We start from the raw sequence: 20,745 nt of genomic DNA on the forward strand, positions 1-20,745 counted from the left end.
TGAAAAACAACAATTCATTCCAAATGGGCGGAAGATAAATAGTTGAGGATCCAAAGCTTCCTGGGGTTTGTAGGATGTAAGAAAGTTTGCAGTAACAAAATGTTCAAGCCTTTGCCATTTTGAGGGCCCATGATTTCACTGCTAAATAGTGAACGAGGAGATATTGTATCAAGAAATTATTTCCAGGTTTAATTTTAAAAATTGTACCAAAAAAAGGGAGGGGGGGAGAAGTGAGAAACATAGAAAATAATCTGGAAATGCCTCCGCAGCTGCCATTATTACCTCATGAGCCCAGGAGTCTGCTATTCTAAGCCAAGCCTTTGCTTCTTTCAGCTCAACAGAGGAAACCGTGGAGAACTGCAGCATGCTTTATTTATATAATACGCTACACCAAAAAGCCCAAGTACACAGCATCATCTTATATACACAACTTCGGTCATTTTTAGTTTTGTAAATGTAACTCTTAACCAAATTCAACTCCACTAATTTGCCCTTACAGAAAACAAATGTGTAACTTGCCTCAGGATTGGAAATTCTGATTTCCCTACATTAAAAACTATGGCATTTTTTAGGCTTGGTAGAAATGTTAACATAACACTCTGGTTAAAGGCGCATAAGCAACATCCGCTGGTTGAATGTCAGAAAGTGCATGTTCCTGTGGTATTCAGATTTGGATGTTGTGTGGATATTGCCTAAGTATCATGATGCACTGGGATTTAACTCAACTGCTGAGCCTTACAGTGCACCTGTACTAGCTACACTGTTCAAGAAGGTACATTGATGAAACTGAAGAGAATGCTTTATTTATAAATAAAAAAATGTAGGTATACTTTTAAGTCCACTGAAACTGATTCACAAGCAGGGATGTAGAGAGTTGGCAGCTTTAACATTCTAATCTTCTTTTTAAAAGTAAAATCATATTTATTACTCTAGAGATAAAAATTAAAAACTATTCCCCAAAGTTAGTTTTATATGCAATAAAAATGCATTCCAGCCTTGAATGCGGAAAAAATTGCTGTAGTTAACGTTTCCTTGGAAATGATCACATATAATGCAACCAATTCCAATGCTATTTTATGTTCCTTTTTAATTAATTCAGAATGTCTAACCTTTGTTCTTTCAGTGACTCCTTTTTTTGGACAGTAGACACTGTAAGGATATAATCTGAGACAATAAGCAGATCCACACTGTCTCCTTGGCTCATCGACAGTACACTATTCACCACTTCCTGAATGTCGAAATGGATGATACCGCCTCATCCCACTCCCAATCTATTGCAAATACACTATTGAAAATACAGCTCGTACCTGTGTTTTCTAGCTTCGGTTCAAAACTAATGTTTTCTAATGTCACCTTTCAGAGTGAAAGGGTCTCCAGCAGTTTGTTTTGTTCCAGTAGCTGCTCTGGCCCCAGTTGGTTGCAGGATCTTGCATACCCTCCCTCTTCCAGGGACTGGTTGAACATAACAATGAAAGAATACCTATTCCCTCTTGTTTTGTTTTCTAACCATCAAAGGAAAAAATAAATAAAAAGGGCATGTGTTAGAAAAAGAAGATAAGGGTGTAGGGGAGAGGGAAGACATTCACATGTGAACATCTGGGAATCAAGGGATTATTTGACTGTGCCATCAAATTAGTGTTGACTCTTAGCAACCACATAGATCATTTTTTCTCCAGGACCAAAGAAAGAAAGAAAGAAAGAAAGAAGAAAGAAAGAAAGAAAGAAAGAAAGAAAGAAAGAAAGAAAGAAAGAAAGAGGGGGTATTAGGGGATTAGAGAGGAGGAAATAATCCCTAAAAGGAAAAACTATTTTTTCCATGCATGGCTGAGAAGGGCAAGAAGTAGTATAACAATCTATCAAGTTTTGCATAAACTGCATTGAATACCCGTTCTGTTGCTAATCAGTGGTGGAATTCAAAATTTTTACTACCAGTCCTGGGGGCGTGGCTTGGTAGACATGACGGGAAGAATACTGTAAAATCTCCATTCCCTCCCCACTCCAGGAGAAAGTTACAGCAATTTCAGCTGGGACTCAGGAGGAAGAGAATAGATGGGGACGGGGCAGTCAGAGAATTAAGTAAAACAAATCATGGCTTCATGAATTGTACTAAGTCATCATTCATAATGAGTCTCATTCATCTGAAGAGTTTAGCCTGCTGTTTGAAGGCACCTATTTTAGTTGGCCAGCAATGGTTTATAGATTAGCACAATTTATGTTAGGCAAACCAAAGCTAAAGTAAATTGTGAAATCATATGAAGAGCCAATGAGGCCTGATGATATTTTGGAACAATTCTTCATTTCCTGTTGATAAACTGAATTAAGGCTTGTGCTTTACTGTTTCATGCGCCTAAAATTTAATTATTTTGAAACAGATTGCAGATCATACAATTATAAACATTTAAGTTCCTTTGGTACTTTGGGTTTTGAGTAGTTCTTCCAAGAAGACATGAGGATATCAAGCATTTTTTTAGAGTTGAGAAATGTTCTATTAAGTGTTGGATTTCAGTACATTCAACAATAACAGCATTAATAACAGTTCAGCATTTGCTGGCTCAAGGAATCTTTGGCCACTTTAGAAAGGTTTGTTCAGCTAATCGCTTAATCTTACCCAACTATTAAGGTTGATGGATTGCCTAGAACCCTGCATGGAACTGAGCACAGAGACAAGAAAATGCTGGGCATTTAATGGTTTCAGTTATCTTAAGACAACAGTTGAAGGGTTTCCCAGGCTGATGCTTTCCAGATGTGTTAGGCTGCAATTCCCATCTTTCCCAGATAGGGTAGCAGATTGAAGAAGGCCACTCTGGTATATTATAATCCACAAACATGTATACAAGACATCAGTAATGGTATTCTATTCTCTTCACTACCGGTTCGGTAGCGGGAGCGCGCACGCATGCGCAGAAGGTCCATTATGACATTCAGGGTGGGTGGGCGGAGCCTCACACCGCTGCCACTATACCGGTTTGCCCAAACCAGTGTGAACCGGCAGCATACCACCTCTGCAAGAAATGCATGTGAAATCTTTCACATTTTGCAACAGATTTAATTCCCTAAATGATATTGTCTTTTAAAGAAAAGGAAACTGATTTATGAAACTTGTAAAATGAATTCCAAATATTCTAATATTTTTTCTAATCTTGTTCTATTTCAGTTTGTTTAACTCTCCTTTAACCCATTACCAACATTGGGCAAAAAGAGAGTATTGATGAGATAGTTAGCGTTACAGTTAGCTATCACTGGCATATTGGTAGTCCCTTCACCAAAACTCTGAACAAACTACCTCAACAGTTTTATGCATTAAGTATGTATGTGAAACAATAGAGAAGATAAGGTAGGGTGCTATGAGAACACCATAAGTCAAAAATAGTCCATTAGCATTAGTTTCTAGGTTGGTCAAAGAGGAGAGAAATAGTCCTTAGGGCCCCCATACTTCCAAAAAGCCGAGCTATATGTCCTGGTACTGAATGTTTCTACAAGACCAAGGAATTGTTCAGGATTGCATTTCCTCAATCTAATTTTCAGCACATCCCGAACTTTGCTAAAACAGCAGTTCCCCATCTTTTTTTGGCATGAAGGACTGTTTTCATGGAAGACATTTTTTCCATAGACCAGGGAGGGGGGATGGCTTCCATTTTGCTTGCTCACCCACCAATCACCTCCAGATGTACAGCCCAGTTCTTAACAGGCCATGGATCTGTATTGGTCTGTGATCCAGAGGTGGAGAACCCCTGATCTAAACACACTCAATACAGCACTCTTCTTTCTGTCATGTCCTCACAATACATATCAAATCAGTACTTCCATCTAATATTAAATCCTGGAAAATATTAGCAACTGACCTTCGATTAAAAAGCAAGACTCTTGAACTGTCTCCACCTTCATATCCACGTCCCTTAGATTACAATCTGAAAGGAAGTGAGGTCCATTAAAGTCTACTGCTTCCTCTAGCAATACTCAGACAATAGTCTCTCATTGTAGCCACCCCATCAGTTAATGTAATATTTACTTTCAGACTATCCCCCATTTCACACACTCCCTATTTCTCTATAACACTAAGCCACGATTAACAATATCAGAAAAATAAAACAAGTCTCCCAGTGGTGGGTTTCAAAAAATTTTAGAACCTCTTCTGTAAGTGTGGCCTGCTTTGTGGGAGTGGCTTGCCAGCCATGTGACCGGGTGGGAGTGGCTTGGCATCCATATGACTGGGTGGGAGTGGCTTGGCAGCCATGTGACTGGGTGGGCATGGCCAACTTGTAAAATGTGGTGAAACTCACTTAACAGCGCTCTTTCTTAGCAACCAAAAAGTTGGCTCAGAAACTCTGGTATTTGAAGCACACAAGTCTTAAAGCTGTCAAGTTACAAGACCCTTGCTTCCCTAACCCTTTAGGGAAAAAAAACCCAGGGGTGTTCAGACTTGACAGCTTTAAGACTTGTGGACTTCAACTCCCAGAATTCCTCCTCTCGCTCTTCATCTTGAGGGAGCTGGAACCGGTTCTAAACGGCACTGTAGATTTGTGGAACCTCTTCTATAGAAGAGGTTAGAACTGGCAAGTACCCACCCCTTAAGTCTCCCATTATAATCATATGCAGAAGAAAATAAGTAGGCTCATCCAAAGAGATACCAATTTATACTCCCAGTACAACTCCCACCATTAGAATTACCCCTTTAACTAGCACCTGGAGAGTGTAAAAATGCTTCAGCAAGGAAGAACTTCAGTAGACCTGGTCCTACAAATAGACTACAGTGACAGTAGTTACTTCCCCATGTTATTTTTTTCCATAGGATTCCCAATGATATTAGGTGACATTAAGAGAAGAGGACATAGTATGTTACGGGAATATCCAAAGATGTTACATTTAATTTAAAAAAAGATTCTTATGCAGGATTAAACTAATTGTATTCAGTAATGCATGTTATGGGAGCCCCCTAAACCCAATTAACTTTCCACTTTATATATTCAGTCTTTGAAGGAAAGTGCTGGAAGGAAAGAGGGGCTGATTATAGGACTTGCAGTGAAGGTGAACTGTGTAGATTCTGAAAATGATTTGCATGTATGGTGTCTGTAACAGGCAGAAGTCAAAGACCACTTGTGCATCATAATATTATGATGCAAGCTGTACCCTCAATGTTTGCATATGATCTCACATATTAAAAGGACTGGAGTTTGCATTGTGACATGTCATACTTTGCCCATTCCTTCTTGCATACAACCATGATCAGATGTAGCACTTCACACTATTCAGGAATAGAGCTGATATGATATTCATTAAAAAGTATATTTGAAGGTACATAAAATACGTACAGTTTTTTTGAAAATCTCAAAAAGAGTACTAACTAAAGGCGATGCCGTGACTGTGTTGGATAGTTTTTTCTAAGGACAGGAAATCAAAAACAGAAGAGAGCTGTTACATTTGTACTGCTACGAATTCTGATGACATGGACAGAAATCATGCTTCACAATATTTTCCTACTGTGTCAGTTAGTTCAGATCCACCAGATTCAAATATATATCTGCTATATCCACCAGATTCAAATAGGTTTATCCAGAAAGTCTGTTCAACATCTTAATTAAATTGACCTTCAGGACACAGAATATTCTATCGAGTCTGTTCTTTAGACCAAAACGGAACCTAACGTGAAGTTAGATGGATGGGAACCAAAATGCATGTGGACAGAGAAACAAGAAGTTGGATTTCTCTTATCATATAATCTTCCTAATTTTAGCAGGTAGAGATGGCTCATGTAGACAAGGGATGAGGAACCAATGGCCATCTAGATGTTGCTGAATTACAAATGCTAGCATTCCTCAGTGTTCTCCATGCATACCACAGGTTCCCCGCTCCTGATGTAGTTCACAACTTTTGAAAAGTTTTGAATATATGCTTCTTCCCTGACACAGTATATTCACAGTTTAGAACTGTAATCCCCTTATGGAATTGGCATCATGCCCTTTTTACAGCTGCTTTTCTTCTGAGAGGTCCATGAAGGTTGCTGAAAGATCTCAGTTCATGTTGCATACATACCATACTTTTTTCAAAAGACACATTAGTGCCATATCAGCATACAAGGATTTAATGATTTCTCTAAGGACAACATATACAAATATTTTGCTCCAAGTGTATTCAACAACTATTGCTGGAATGTTGGCCATAACACGACCCATACTCTATTCATAATATTTGCATCAATTGCAAATCTTAAAATCTCTTCTATTGGTGCCAAATACATGGTATGATATGATAGTATGTGGACAGATTGCAGTGGTTTTTCATGTCAACTATTATCCAGCCTGCATGAGTGATCTTATAATAATATGCTTTTCCATATTATTAGATATTTACAGAAGTGTCTGCACAAAACATTTTGAATAAGTATGTTTTATTAAATGCTGCAGAAACCTTACCTGTTTATGAACAGTCTCTGCCAGTCCTACCAATGGTGAATGAGCAGTTTGATAAAATTTGGCATTTAGCTTTCATGGTTAGCTTTACAGCTGTGCACACTTGCATGATGAAAAGCAATGTCCAAAAAATTGGATTCTCTGAATTCCACTCATGTTCTGCATGAGCCTTTGAGGGAATACAGTAAATAAATAGTATATTGTTCTATCATAAAGAACCCCAGCAACAGTCATTGGCTTCAGTAGAGATGGTGATGAGTCCCCGTATAGACAGGAGGTTGAACAACTAGCCCTGTGGTACAACCATAACAATCTAGAACTGAACATGCTTAAAACCTTAGCTATGAGAATGGATTTTAGGATAGAGGTGCTCCTCTATTTTACCAATTCTTACTACATTCGACATCACAATATCCTCAGTAGAGTCCTTCAGATTTTGGGTTCTATAATTTCCTAGGACTTGAAATAGACACATAACATTAGAACCATCATTTAAAAGATACAGCAAAGAATGTTCTTCCTGCATCAACTTAGGAAGTACAGACTGCCCCAGCATCTATTGATGCAGTTTTACTGAGGGATTATTGAGTCTGTAATTTGTACTTCTGTAATTGGTAAGAAACAAGACAGGTACAGACTCCAATAGATAGTTAAGATTGCAGAAAGAAGAATTACAACCAGCCTGTCTTTCACAGAAGACTTGTATATTGCGCAGGTCAAAGGAGAGCTGAGAAGATGTCTGCAGACCCCTCACATCCTGGACATACATTATTTCAACTCCTCCCCTTGGGATGGCGCTATAGGGCATTGCAGGCCAAAGCAACTAGACACAGGGAGCTTTTTCCCCTTGGGCCATCACTCTGCTGAACACCTGATTTCACAGTGCTATCTAATGTCATACTACCCATATAGTATGGCTGTAGTATTATTATTTATCCTTCTATTATCTTCTTTACTCCTCACTCTTGTTGGTATTAGTGGAAGTGTTTTTCTTCATTGCTCCTTTTATGGATACATCTGAACCAGATTCATACTACCTCTGTTTAGTAAATATTGTACTTGCCCAGATTTTACCTATGAACAGATGTTGCTTGTAAATGAAGTACTATTTGTTACAGCACATGCAGCTACATTTTGTGCAGCACACAGAAGAACCTTCACACCCTGATGAACCAATCTTCCACAATGCATTTTTTGTAACTATAATTCATTTACATTTAGATATTATCTAAATTAAATTACTTCATGGATGCCAAGTTTTAGATACCAATTTTACATATTATAGTATTTGATATATTATTAGTTTTTACATTATAATTTAATGTAGGCTGCATCCTATAGATGCAGTTATATAGACCACACGTATACTGGTAGATGTCCATTGGTTGTTTTACAAATGTATTTTAACACCTATCTTAAACTGTATTTTGTTTGTCACTTATACTAGTCTATGATCGCAGTATTGTGGTCATGCCGGTCCATGAACACAATCAGTTCAAATTTCCTTCAGAGTTGAACTGAAGGAAACAATTCAAATTGCAGCGGACAGTATATATTGACCTAATAACATGACTGACGCCAGCTTTGGTGCTCTACCCATTTCTTTAACAGTAATAAGCATGCCACATCAGCATGCTATGTTATATAAATGAATGTGTCCCTGGGTATCTTATGCAATCTTAAAGATGGGGGATGACTAATGTTATTGCTTGATTTTGAATGTGAAACAAACAACAGTACCCATCTGGATACTTTCAATAACTAATGGATTTAATTTCAGGGGTCTGCCTTTTAATGTTGAAAGCTAAGGGCACTTAATCATAGAAACAATTAAGATAGTAGCAATAATCACTAAACCTACTGAAATGGCTAGATGGAGTTGTAAAAATCATGTTGCTTGGATCAGTAACTTTTCAGGACAGCCAAAATAATAATAAAAATCTAGAATTCCTAAAACTGCAGGGATCAGTCAAAGTAATTGCCAGGAATCAACACCGACTCAAAGGCACAGCCACAAAACAAAACAATTTCACCTGAGCTCATCAATCCTGTGAGATATTGACAATCTTGCCTCCCTCCAAATCCTTGCGCAATCTCATGTAAGAACCTCAAAAGAACACTGAGTACTTGTGTGGAAGATTTGGTTATCTTCTGACATTTCACCTACTTTTATACTTTAAAAAATACATTTAAAATTTAGAGACTGTCCTAGATATTCTAGGGCATCATGAGGATACAGTGCTGTTGGCTCCTTTATTTCATTCATAAATATTCTAAAGCAGTGACGTGCGGTGAGCTTTACGGCTGGTGAGGCTGGTGACGTCATCAGCGTGAGCCGCGGTCCCCTTCATGTTGACTCAGGAAGGAGGGGAATGGGACCACGTCAGCCTCCCTCCTGCGCACGTCCCATTCCCCGCCTTCCTAAGTCAACATGAAGGGGACGTGCTGACTTAGGAAGGCGGGGAATGGGACGTGCGCAGGAGGGAGGCTGGAGGGATCGCGGAGGAGGGATCATGCAGCGTGAGCCGTGGGACAGTGGCTCACGCTTCGCGATCCCCTTCATGTTGACTCAGGAGTCAGGAAGGAGGGGAATTCCCCTCCTTCCTGACTCCTGAGTCAACATGAAGGGGATCGCGAAGCGTGAGCCGCTGTCCCGTGGCTCACACTGCGCGATCCCCTTCATGTTGATTAGGAAGGCGGGGAATGGGACGTGCGCAGGAGGGAGGCTGAGGCTAGAGGAGCCTCCTGCACACGTGGTCCCATTCCCCTCCTTCATGACTCCTGAGTCAACATGAAGCGGATCACGGAGCGCTCCCATTCCCGACCACGTGTGCAGAAGGCTCCTCAGTGCCTTTTCCCTTTAATTTTCATGATGAGAGCGGTGCGGCTCTGCCTCCCCTGCTTCCCCTGACTGCACGTCCCTATTCTAAAGTTACAACCAACACAAAGTATTTTATTAGGTATATTAAATTCTAAGTAAGTGTGTACAAATATGCACTTTCATCTTTGACTTACAAATAGCACACAAAAAAACTCTTAAGTTATGAACAAACCATAATGTTTATTTCATAAGAAAACCTCTGCCCAACCATACATCAGCATTGTGCTAATTAACAGATATTGGAAATCACTGGCTACAAAAGAATGAAGCGACAGGTGGAATAATATGCAGTTAAGAAGCAACAATACATTTCAAAGGTGTCACTCTTTGTAACTACAAAATCCAGGCTCCAGGCACTGGGAATATAATGTTTTCACTCTCCTCTCCTCTGCCCAAAGAACCGTTTGTAGGCAGCAACGTAGCCATGGCGCATAGCGTAACGTTCACATGGATTATAGTCTTCACATTCCTCCCGTTGGAGTTCCTGGGTAGTCTTCCTGCGCTCTCGGATCCTGTCAACATAAGCAGGAGAAGATGATGAAAGAGTAGATTGGGGGCAGGGTGGAGAAAATTATCTGTGAACATTTGGTAAGCTACTAAGTACCATCTTACTCTATTTTTCTTCCTGTGCCATATTTTAAATGACTCCCAGTTCTGTTCACATATTTTGCCATATAAAGTCTTTGAATAATCTTTTCAGGATTCTCAAATAGGGCAGATTTTTTCCCAAAGTAACAGCTAAAATCTCTGTAAGTAGAATCTACCCATTAAAAACAAACTTGTGAATTGGCTTTAGAGCAAGGGGAGAAACTCATGCTCTCTAAATGTTGAAGCTATGAGCCCCACCTAGGTAGCCAACAGCCAGGAAAGCTTGATATTCAACAACATCTGGAAAGTGTCAAATTTTCCATGTCTAAATTAGAATAAAGTGGGCAGTTACAGCCAATAAGTTACATCAAAGACAGTCTGTGTGTCTTCTGGAACTCTTAAGTTGTCAACATTTGACAGAAAATCAGAGAAGAAGGTATCTATGGAAGCCAATCTTTCCCAATTGTGTGACATGACCATAGCAATTATCTCCGTCAAGCCAAAACAAAATAAATAAAATAATGTCGATCACCATTCAAACCAAAATAAAATAAAAATGCATAGCCTCCAACCAGCAATTGGCTGCCTAAACCTTAGGTTATTTCCCCTCAGGGGAATTCTCTAGAATCATCTGACTATTTTTGTGCCAAAATATCAGTAATCAGGACAGGCTTTTTAATCACTTTAGTAGTGGCTGGGAGATACCGTTAAAAAGTTGTATGAAGTAATGGTACTAGAAAAAGAATAAGGGAGAAGAGGGCTAAATGCAATGATGAGAAATAATAGGATGATTGAGAAATTGCAGAACTGGTTGACTATGCCAATCTGTGACACCCCCACCTCCCCAAACATTTTACATTGCAGTTGTTGTACCTTGGCTTATACAAGCTTATACAATAGCAGAGTTGGAAGGGACCTTGGAGGTCTTCTAGTCCAACCCCCTGCCTAGGTAGGAAACCCTATACTGTTTCAGACAAATGGCTATCCAACATCTTCTTAAAGACTTCCAGTGTTGGGGCATTCACAACTTCTGGAGGCAAGCTGTTCCACTGATTAATTGTTCTAACTGTCAGGAAGTTTCTCCTCAGTTCTAAGTTGCTTCTCTCCTTGATTAGTTTCTGTTGTTGATTCTCAACTATGCACAGGATACATGTGTATCAACAATAAACCTTTCTGGATATTTTCTTCCTATGATTTGTTCCAAATGCAAGTCAGCATTCTTTGAGGAAAAGAAGCTTTTCCTCAGAGCAAGTCTTATATAATCATTTATCTTTCAGATAATTTGAGTTCAGCTCCCATAAGTGAATCGGATAGTAAAAGTTGGGAACCGGCACCAAGACACCAAGGATGATGAACTTTCCCATTGCTTCTGAATGATCCTGAATTCTAATGAAGCATACCTTTCCTGCCAATAGAAGTTTCTCCTGTTCTCTGGTTGGGGTCTCATAAAGATGTTGGCATACCTTCGGTTAAGGAAAGGACCTGATGGGAAAGAGATAAATAGTTAATAATGGTTGATATATGTCATAATCATAATATATGAATCAAAATATAACAACTTGATATACACCCACCCTCTCCATCTATCCTGTGCTCATGTCCTTTTGACATTTGTTTCCCCATATGAGATAGCCAGACCCATTGTTTACTTCTGTTCAGTGCAGGCCTTCTGTTATTAATAAAAAAGAATGGCTTTTCTGTTGCATGATTTTCCATAGGAGCTTCCAACTCATTCACGCCGCCTACGCAAAGTATCTGAGGAAGGATTGTTTATTTTAGTGCAAATCCTGTTACATAAGAATGCAAGAGTCCAGATGACTGAGAGCAAGGATCTAGTCCAACTTTTTGATACCTTGGGAAGCTAATAAACAGAACACAAGGACTAGAAAACTTTTCAGGTTTTTGAGCCTGCATTTGAGTGTTATCCACTTGCATATAAAACTAGCTGTCGTGTTCTGATTTTTCAATAATTTGCTCTCTCCAGAAGGTAAAAGCACATTTATTTATTTATTTTTCATATTTCTTAACCTCCCATCTCTCCCAGATTATTTTTCCCATTTTCTTCTGCAACTTTTTGAAATAGTTCCAGTATTTAAGGCATTTCAGTAACAATTAGATCTCTCTCCAGTCTCATGGAGAGATCAGCAATCACCAGTCTATTATGACAATATTCTATGATCACTCAGGGTGAAAGACTTATGATTAGACTAATGATAGTAAGATTCTGATTGAGAATATTGACAAATGAGCTGCTTTGGGATCTAAACTGACTTTACTACCATTTATTGTATTTCATGGCAAGCTTATTTATTTAAAAGAAACAGAAAATCAGGAAGAAGCCAGATGCAAAAGAGGCCAGATTTTTTAAATAGAATAATGTTGTGTGTAGTTGACTCCATAAAACGGAGAAGAAAAATATGTCTTCTGTTTTCCTTTCATCTTCAGTAGCCCTTTCTGATTGCCTAAAGGAAAAATTGGGAATGAGAGAACTCATTCTCTATTCTCACTTATCATTCTTAACTATTGGTACAGATAAAGGTAGGGAATGATTGCTTTGTACCTTCCTTGGCAGAGAAGAATCCATTTTTCTGCTTAAAGGGGGGAACTCCAGGGGACAAAAAAAGTGTTTTGGGGAAGAAGACCATCCCTTAATATAATCCAGTTTTACCATTATATTAACTTGTTCCAAGGACGTGACTGGGAGGCAAATGGAGTCTTAAACTGGCAAGGTTGCTAAGGTTATCCTAAAGATCGATATGTAATTTTAAAAACTGAAAATATGCTTAAAACATCACCATTTTTAAAATATTCTCCCTGTATGTAATTCTTCCAATGAATCTACCTTCCCACATCTCCTATTGGATATGAATTTAACAGTCCAATCTTAAAAATGCTTCCTTGAAAGTACATTCACCGGATACAGTCCTGGGAGGACTGTGGATATTTATTTCCACCCTTTCAAATAGGCCTTTTTTCAGGCATAGATAAGCAAGGCTTCTTGAAGTGTTTTCCCATTGTGGATGACAGGTCAGACTTGGCTTTCACTGTGTGGACTGGAAAAGTTATTTTCCTTATTTCATTGCTTGCCACCCTTTCTATGACAGATGCTATTCTTAGCTTGTTCTCTAACACAATGGTTAGTGATGTTAACTTCCAATCACTTGGCTCCCTGAAAGTATCACAAGCTTGGATGATAAGAGAACAGTTGTGCCCAAATGGGAAAAGAAAGCACAGGGGAATCTGAGTGGGCTGTTTGGATAAATTGAAGTCATGGTGAAAGGGTAAGGTTATATTCCTCCAATTGATTGAAAAAACTTGGATTTTTTTAAAGTAACAATGAGAGATCACTTCAGATTCCCTGCAAAAACCAAACATTTCAAGAACCATATACCATAATTTCTTACTTGTAAATTCATGTGATTCGATGCTCTCATGAGACTCTGTAAGAAAATAAAGAGAAAGTGGCTTATTCAATCACAGCACTACAAGAATGGAATTTTTTAAGCCAGCCTAATGAACCAGATCAAAAATCTTTTTAGTCTCCAAAAATCTGTTTCTAAATATGTCTAATTAACATATCCTCTTACAAAAGTTTAATTCCCAGCTTTGGGCAATTAATAGATTGAGCCACTTATAGAATCAACTATTATTTTTTAAAATGTATTTATATTAGTGGATGTTGTAATAACATAAATACAAGTGCAATTAATTTATCAATCAAGTGGATTGATGAAGAGTTCTATAGTACGTAATTGTGACATGATATTGGAATCATAAGAACATCTGAATTTGGCTTATAATTAAGGCATATTAGCATATACATATAGTCCACTAAAAAGCAGACTCGTGCTTTAATTTACCTACAAGGCCTAAAAGGTTAGCTCTTATTTTGGGGTTCCTAAAGATATACATTAAAAGATTAAAGTATCTTTATTCAAATAGTTCAAATGAAAAAAAAATGTTTTATGAATTACATTATTTTTATAAAATGCACCATCATTCCAAGAATAAATATATCTTGATAACACCAACCAAGTACTATTATTTCCATTTTAGGCAATTTTATGAAATCTTGTCCAGCATTAATAAAGCACCAAGATGTTGTATGCATGAAAGACACCAAAAAAAGGTAATGTAGCGCAAACTGAAATCAATCATATCTAATTATTATTCATAGCTTGACCATTTTACAGAATTTTATGTATCATGTTTCATATCAGGCACAAGAATGAGGCACAATAATAATGGGTGAAGGGAGACACACTACATTAGCAACCAAAGGACGACAGAGCAAAAATTATTTTAGCAAGATAAATATAAACCACTTGAAAGAACTTGTGGTTTTTTTAGACACTGCAAGTAAGTGGAGCCAACAATCAAATATTACATTGTTTAATTAAAAACCTATTTATCTATCTAAATTATCTAAAATTATCTAAATATCTAACTATTTAATTGATATCTCGTTATTGGATATTCTGGCCATCTCTAAAACTTCAAAAGGAAACATTTGGAATATCTCTGCAGGATAGGTTTTTCTTTGAACAACTGCATTACCAGAATATGTTTATCAATCTCTCCAAATTAAATCTTGCACTTTCTTCATCACAGCTGAAACTCAGCTAAACAACAAAAAAAAACATATTCTGCTAATTTTCTGCTAATTGCATCATGCAATTTTACAACCATACAGTATATTTATAAATTGTACTGCTTCTTAGTAAAACAATTAACTTTGCTGAAAACACAGATGGGTTACTACTAGAGAGTAAGGATAGAATGGGATGGTTGTATTAGATGGACAGACAACAACTGAGCACTAGGCAGGAAGTATCTAGCCTGAAGTACTGGAAAAAGACTGCTAAGGAAGAAAGATACAATACAGTGATAAGTAGCAGTGAAGGGAAAATAAAATTAAATGAGAATGTGTGCAGAATATCAACTTTCTATGATAGACCATTGCCACTCCAACCCCCAAAAATAAGTATTAGGAGATTGAAGACTCACTTACCATAGCAGAAAGCTGTCACCATGAGAACAGCCAGGAGTGCAAGAATGATGAGGGTCCTCATTTTTACGTCTGTCTCTGGCTTTCTGCTCTTGCCTTACTCTCTGTCTGGAATCTGGTCCCAAGCTCCAAACAAGCTGCAAAATTGAGCAATTAAATATGTATGTTTAAAACCAGCAGTAGGAAAACAAGAGTCAGCTAAACGCTGTGCCTGACACTTGGTCTCTCAAAGGCTGTTATAAAATATTCTCCTAGAGGGTTTAATCAGCCTCTGGTGGGAGTGGGCTTCTTTTCTTTCCCTCCCTTCCTATAGGCTTCACATTTCAAACGAAGGTGAGATATTAACACTGCATGTTCAAAAATACTGAATGTGGGGTAGAATTCCAAGTTTAACCCAGGCACATGAGGACAGGATTAGTTTTCTCCTAAAGACAATGCTTACTTTTCTGAGTCAAAAGGGCACAATTGAAGGCTCCAAGGCCTTGTCTCTCCTGTGAAAACATAGAAAGCAGTCCATAGAAGAAATCCCTCCCCCAAGATTGCTACCACATTATAATGTGTAACAATACAGAAGCTGAATATTATTGAATGCATGACTGAAGAATAACCATATAACATAATACATTTCAGTGCAAATGTAGATGAAATCAAATCAAGTTCATATTTTTGTCCAAGTTTATATTTTTGCCCTGGTCCAACTTATCACTTTTTGGAATGCTTCCTTCAACAAGTCACTAAAGTGCCAGACAAGCCCTACATCAAGAAATTGCGAACTGCTGATTTTCCTGTCCTTGCCACTTTCCATGAATAACTGTTTTCCTTAGTCAACTCCCTCCAGAAATGTTGGATTGCAGTACATACTTCCATACATTCGCTCTCTCAAAATTAACAGGGCTTACCATATCATCCTGGAAAATTCAATGTCACTTTCAACTGTTGACTTCTCTTCATACTTTTCTAAACCTTATCTATCTATTAAGTCAATAAGCAGGGTTTGGGATATGCCCAAGAAGGCAAATGAAGCACTTGTTAATATGATAAGGCTTTTGCAACAAGGGATTTGGCACAATAAAAACATGGATGAACACCAACAACTGAGTAAGAGTAGGCTCAGTTGACTTACTGAGGCAGATTGGAAAATTTGGAAGCTACATCCAGTACTTCCCCATCCCCTTTATTTTTATATACAGTAATAACAAGTTAATTTCTTACTGTCCCCAAAGTGAATCTTAAAATTCCAATGTCTTCCACTTTGTATTATTATCTAATCAAGTTGATAAACTTACATCTTCTCCACAAAACTACTGGCAGTGTGGAGGTCAAGAGAAAATTCCCCTCCCTCTAGGAAAATTAGTTCCTAAGAAAAAGAGTTTTACTGTAATGTCCTGTCTAATAGGTTTGTTTTATATTCTGTGTAGAGTCAGTCAAGGATGTGACTTTCCATTTTAGTCAGCCCAAACACAGTTTTACTACGTATATCTTGCAGAGCCAATCTAAATATCACAAAAGCAACCATAGCTATTGTTCATATAATGTATTCAAAACACAAGTGCGGGGAGGAGATCTTTTTTGGCTGACAAAGAGGGTTCACTTAAGGGCACAAAATCCTTTCTGCTTTTCATTTGCTGGCTAAAACACAAACATCAATCTTAGCTTCTTTCCCATGCTAAAAAATGGCATAGGTCCTAGGTGCCATAGGAGGAAAACCATCACAGATTCAGGGCTCCATACCTTAGAGGCAGGTTCTACTCTGTACAGTCTCTGTAGCAATAAAGCTTTTCTCTACTGTACAACCAAACTCTTTAATAATTAAAGGAACAAAAGAAAAGTAATGGGAGATAAAAAGGCGGCAAGAGAAATGGGACTAGAAATCTGGGGAGGTGATACACTGGGGAGTGTGCAATGCTGAAAATTATGTGTACATACCGTGTTCCCCCGAACGTGGTCTTATTTTATTTTGACCCCAGAAATAAGCATTTGGTCTTATTTTCGGGGAGGTCTTATTATTTTTGAAGTGCAGGAGGCGACGAGCGTTGTCATCATGGCTGCTGCTGTATTGCAATATTTTCGGGGAGGGCTTAATTTCAGGGAAGGGCTTATTTTAGCGCATGCGCTCAAAAACCCAATTGGGCTTATTATCCGGGGAGGTCTTATTTTCAGGGAAACAGGGTAGAAGTAAACAGGCTGCTATGGAAGATGTAAAGTACAGATGGAAGGATTTAGCACCAGTGATCTTGTTTAGGCAGAATTACTATGTAAGGCATATCTTTCTTTTGTTCATTATGCCACCATGGTTTGTGAACCAGGGTCTCTGACTGATTTCCTTTTTAAAAACCAGAGAAAAACAGCAATGTTTGTTCTTGCAATCAGAGTCCTGATATATTTCGAAGAAGAAAAAAGAGAATTCCTTAGTAAATAAATTATACAGGGAACACTATGATTTCTTTAATTGCTAACTTTGGTAGGACAAGCCAGTGGCTTGCCACACTATAAAAATGTGACCAATAATGAGTCATTTCTGCAATAAGCACGATCAAATTGTGCTAGACTATTTGCTAAATCTTGATTCTTGGCTTCAATTCAAAATCATAGTTTCTCAATCCCTTGCCTAACCAAAATTTAATAGCTTTGTAGACAGTGAACAGCAGAACTATCACCATCATGCCTCCATGATACTAATAGTGAATTTTCAACCAGGTTTCAGTCACTTGAACTTTTACCCATTTCTATTTCTGGTTTCCTGTTTGTGAGGCGTTTCACATCATCTTGGTTCTTGCAACCCTCTTCCAACAAAGATCATCTGCTGTAGCATTTTGCCAAGCCACTGTTATTTCACAGCTCTTTAAAAAGGCAATAAAAGCAACTTGGCAGCTATTTCCCATTATTATGAGCTACTACTGATTATTGTGAGGAGTAGGGAGGTAGACCACATAAAATGAATTCATGAATGGAGCTGGACTAGGCATTCCCTGCCAAGAGTTTGTTAGGAGTAGGGCAGCCTAGAAGAGCTATTAAAATGTCCTTTGAAATATTAACTTGCCTCGGTAAGGACTTGTTTACATTCCACTTTGTCTATGTGGATTTTATCAGCTGACTGTGTATCATAGCTAATCTGGCATCTCTCCTGGCCTCCTGCTGAGAAAGACAACTGTAATGGAGAGGGGGGCATAGTGGGTTTCGGCTCCCATTGCAACTGGTACACTGCAACGGGAGCCGGGCATGCACCACCGGCACAAGCGCTGCGCACACATGTGCACCTACTGCCTGCGACGCTCCAGTTGCTCAGCGGATGGTCGCACAGGCGCCGTACGCTGCACACATGTGCACAGAGGGCCCGTTTCCTTCAAATACAGTTAAGGAACGAGGGCGTGTGGGCGGGCCCTCAAAAGTTCCATTGCAGTACGGTGGCTGCTGCTTCTGGCAGGCACCAGTACACCCGTACCAAGGCGTACCGCCTGCAACCCACCACGGGGGGGGGGAGGAACAGAGGCAAAAAAAGTTATTGGAAGAGTTCTGAATGGAAGAGGACAAGGAGGCTCAGAGAAGTTTCAGAACCCTCAAAGTGTTGGGGGGTTCTTTGCAAACAGATCTTTGCTTTCAGAGGAAGCTATCAGGACGTGCTTGGAGAGAAAATAGTGGCTCACCACAACACCACCCGTGGCTTATCTGATCTTTTCTTCCTCTCAGATTGTCCATCCATCCATTCCATCCATCATCATGCTTATTGTGAAATGTATAGAAATATAGATGGGCTTTTTAAAATACCGTATGTTTTAAAGCATCTTTCTCACAGCATGTCTCATACTTCCCAAAGCAAATAATGTAAAGTTTAGTCAAGCAGGATAAATTTTCATAGGAAAAATATCTGTTTTGATCCACATGCGCTCATATCATCATTTCCATTAACTTTGATAAGCAATGCTTTGGGATTTTATTGGTTCTGGTTTATAATTATTATTTACAGAATTCTTTCCAAATGATACTATTTTTGAGTTTGACCCATAATAATTAATGGAAGTATATCTTAATAGTGTTCATTAAAATTAACTGGCTAATTATAGGCAGCTTACTGTGATGCTAAAATCAGAGGTTAAAAAAGATTTGGGAAATGTGGAATATCCAGCAACATTTGAATGCAAATTAAACTTTGTGTTCTTTTTAAAAAGTGAAGAACATATTATGTGCTAATATTAAACCATTTTAATTTTAAGCAAGTTATATAACTTACCTTCCTTGCTGCTGAATTACACTTCTCATCCAACCTACTTAGCATGCTTCAAATATTAAGGTATCCTAGGAATTGTAGTTTAGCTACAGCATTAGAGTCATATGTTCCTTATCCCAATTCTAAGCAACTTATCACTCAATTCTGAGGCTCAAATAAAACCCAGGAATTTTTATTTGAAAATGGAAAGTTTACTATCACGGATATCATGCAATACTGTGCACATTTAAAACACCCAGAACCACTCTCGTTTCATATCCTTTTCTCTCCTATTAGAATTATAAACCAATATTTCTAGTATTAATTCCAGCATTTACTTCCAATAACAATCCTGCATTTTAATAGAGCAAAGGGAGTCTTTTGGAATTTATTCCCTTGAAATTATTCATGATCACAATATTGTGTATGCATGCATGCATGCATGTATGTATGTATGTATGTACATACGTACCTACATACATACATACACACACACACACATATACTCATATATATATACATACATACATACATACATACATACATACATACATACATACATGCATACATACATACACCTTTTTCTTTCTTTGTTGCTATTGCATTTGCAATTGACCGGTGCACAGATGTTAGTTAAGCTCTGCATACTCACTGTAATATAATGGTCTGTGCTGTCCTCTGTTATATAGGGCTTTTTCTAATGTGGCAGGTTCTCTTCTCTCACTAGACTGGTAAAGTGGAGACCTTTTTATTTATGATAAGTGACCCCTCCCTCCCATTCTCCATGCAGCCTCCTCCTTCACACTGCCACCCTCTTTCTGAATATTTCCATCCCTCACTCAGGAAATCAGAAACCTCAGGAAATGAAACTAGGAGAGTGAGTGGGTGGGACAACACACACTAATAGCTCCTGGGAGTCAAAGCCACATCTTGGGGGCAGTGTGACTGCATCTAAACTATCCAGGGACCTTGAATAGAGAGGTCTTGAGAGCAAATCACACCTTTATACAGGGACTCTCCGATGACTGTGGTACTCCTTCTATCCTTCAGTAATCATGCTCTGAAGCACAGTAGTCCTTTAAATGCTTTGAGCTTAACTTGAGTCCTGGAGAGGGAGGAAAAAATAGGAGGGGGGGGGAGTCTGAGTTTTTCTGCTTTTCCCAACCTGATTTTTTCCACCTAAAAAGAGATGTTCAGGATGGAATTAGAAAATATGGAATCATGTATTTGAACTGAGTGGGAGTTTTGGCATCCGTAGGAAGCAACTTCTAAATTAGTTGCAGATGAATTAATGTTTAAAGAAATCCATTACGCATGTAATGACAGAATGAACAATCCCTGCCATTTGGACAAGCATAACAAATGGAACAATTGGACTCCTCATCCAAATCTCATTAAAAAAGAAAGAAAAAAAATCCTCTCTCCATGCTCAGAGTTAAATGTCTGAACTTGTGGAAAGAAACCACCTGGCTAGGTATTTATAAGTGCACCTGGAGGCTATTTTCAATCTAATAACATTTTTATATTAGTAATAAACACCCTTCGGATGTATTTGTTCAATATAACAAATATTGAACAAATCAAAACTTTGGCATGTCTGCTTTCCTTTCATAAGAAGAACATCCAGACCATGGTTTGCTTGACTTTTGAGTGGGTA

At 38.3% G+C, this 20,745-nt stretch overlaps 1 protein-coding gene across 1 annotated transcript; it reads right to left on the reverse strand.

Annotated features, from left to right (window-relative positions):
- Window positions 1-9,443: 9,443 nt before the first annotated feature.
- Window positions 9,444-19,895, reverse strand: MGP (matrix Gla protein). The gene is made up of 5 exons (XM_081956952.1): window positions 19,741-19,895; window positions 14,888-15,021; window positions 13,281-13,316; window positions 11,277-11,358; window positions 9,444-9,800 (listed from the first exon to the last, which is right to left on the reverse strand). The coding sequence occupies exons 2-5, from the start codon at window positions 14,946-14,948 to the stop codon at window positions 9,662-9,664; spliced, it is 318 nt and encodes a 105-aa protein (XP_081813078.1). The 5' UTR covers window positions 14,949-15,021; window positions 19,741-19,895; the 3' UTR covers window positions 9,444-9,661.
- Window positions 19,896-20,745: the final 850 nt, after the last annotated feature.

The sequence above is a fragment of the Natrix helvetica genome (genome assembly GCF_964273705.1).
Source record: "Natrix helvetica genome assembly, chromosome: 6".
Classification (NCBI taxonomy): Eukaryota; Metazoa; Chordata; class Lepidosauria; order Squamata; family Natricidae; genus Natrix; species Natrix helvetica.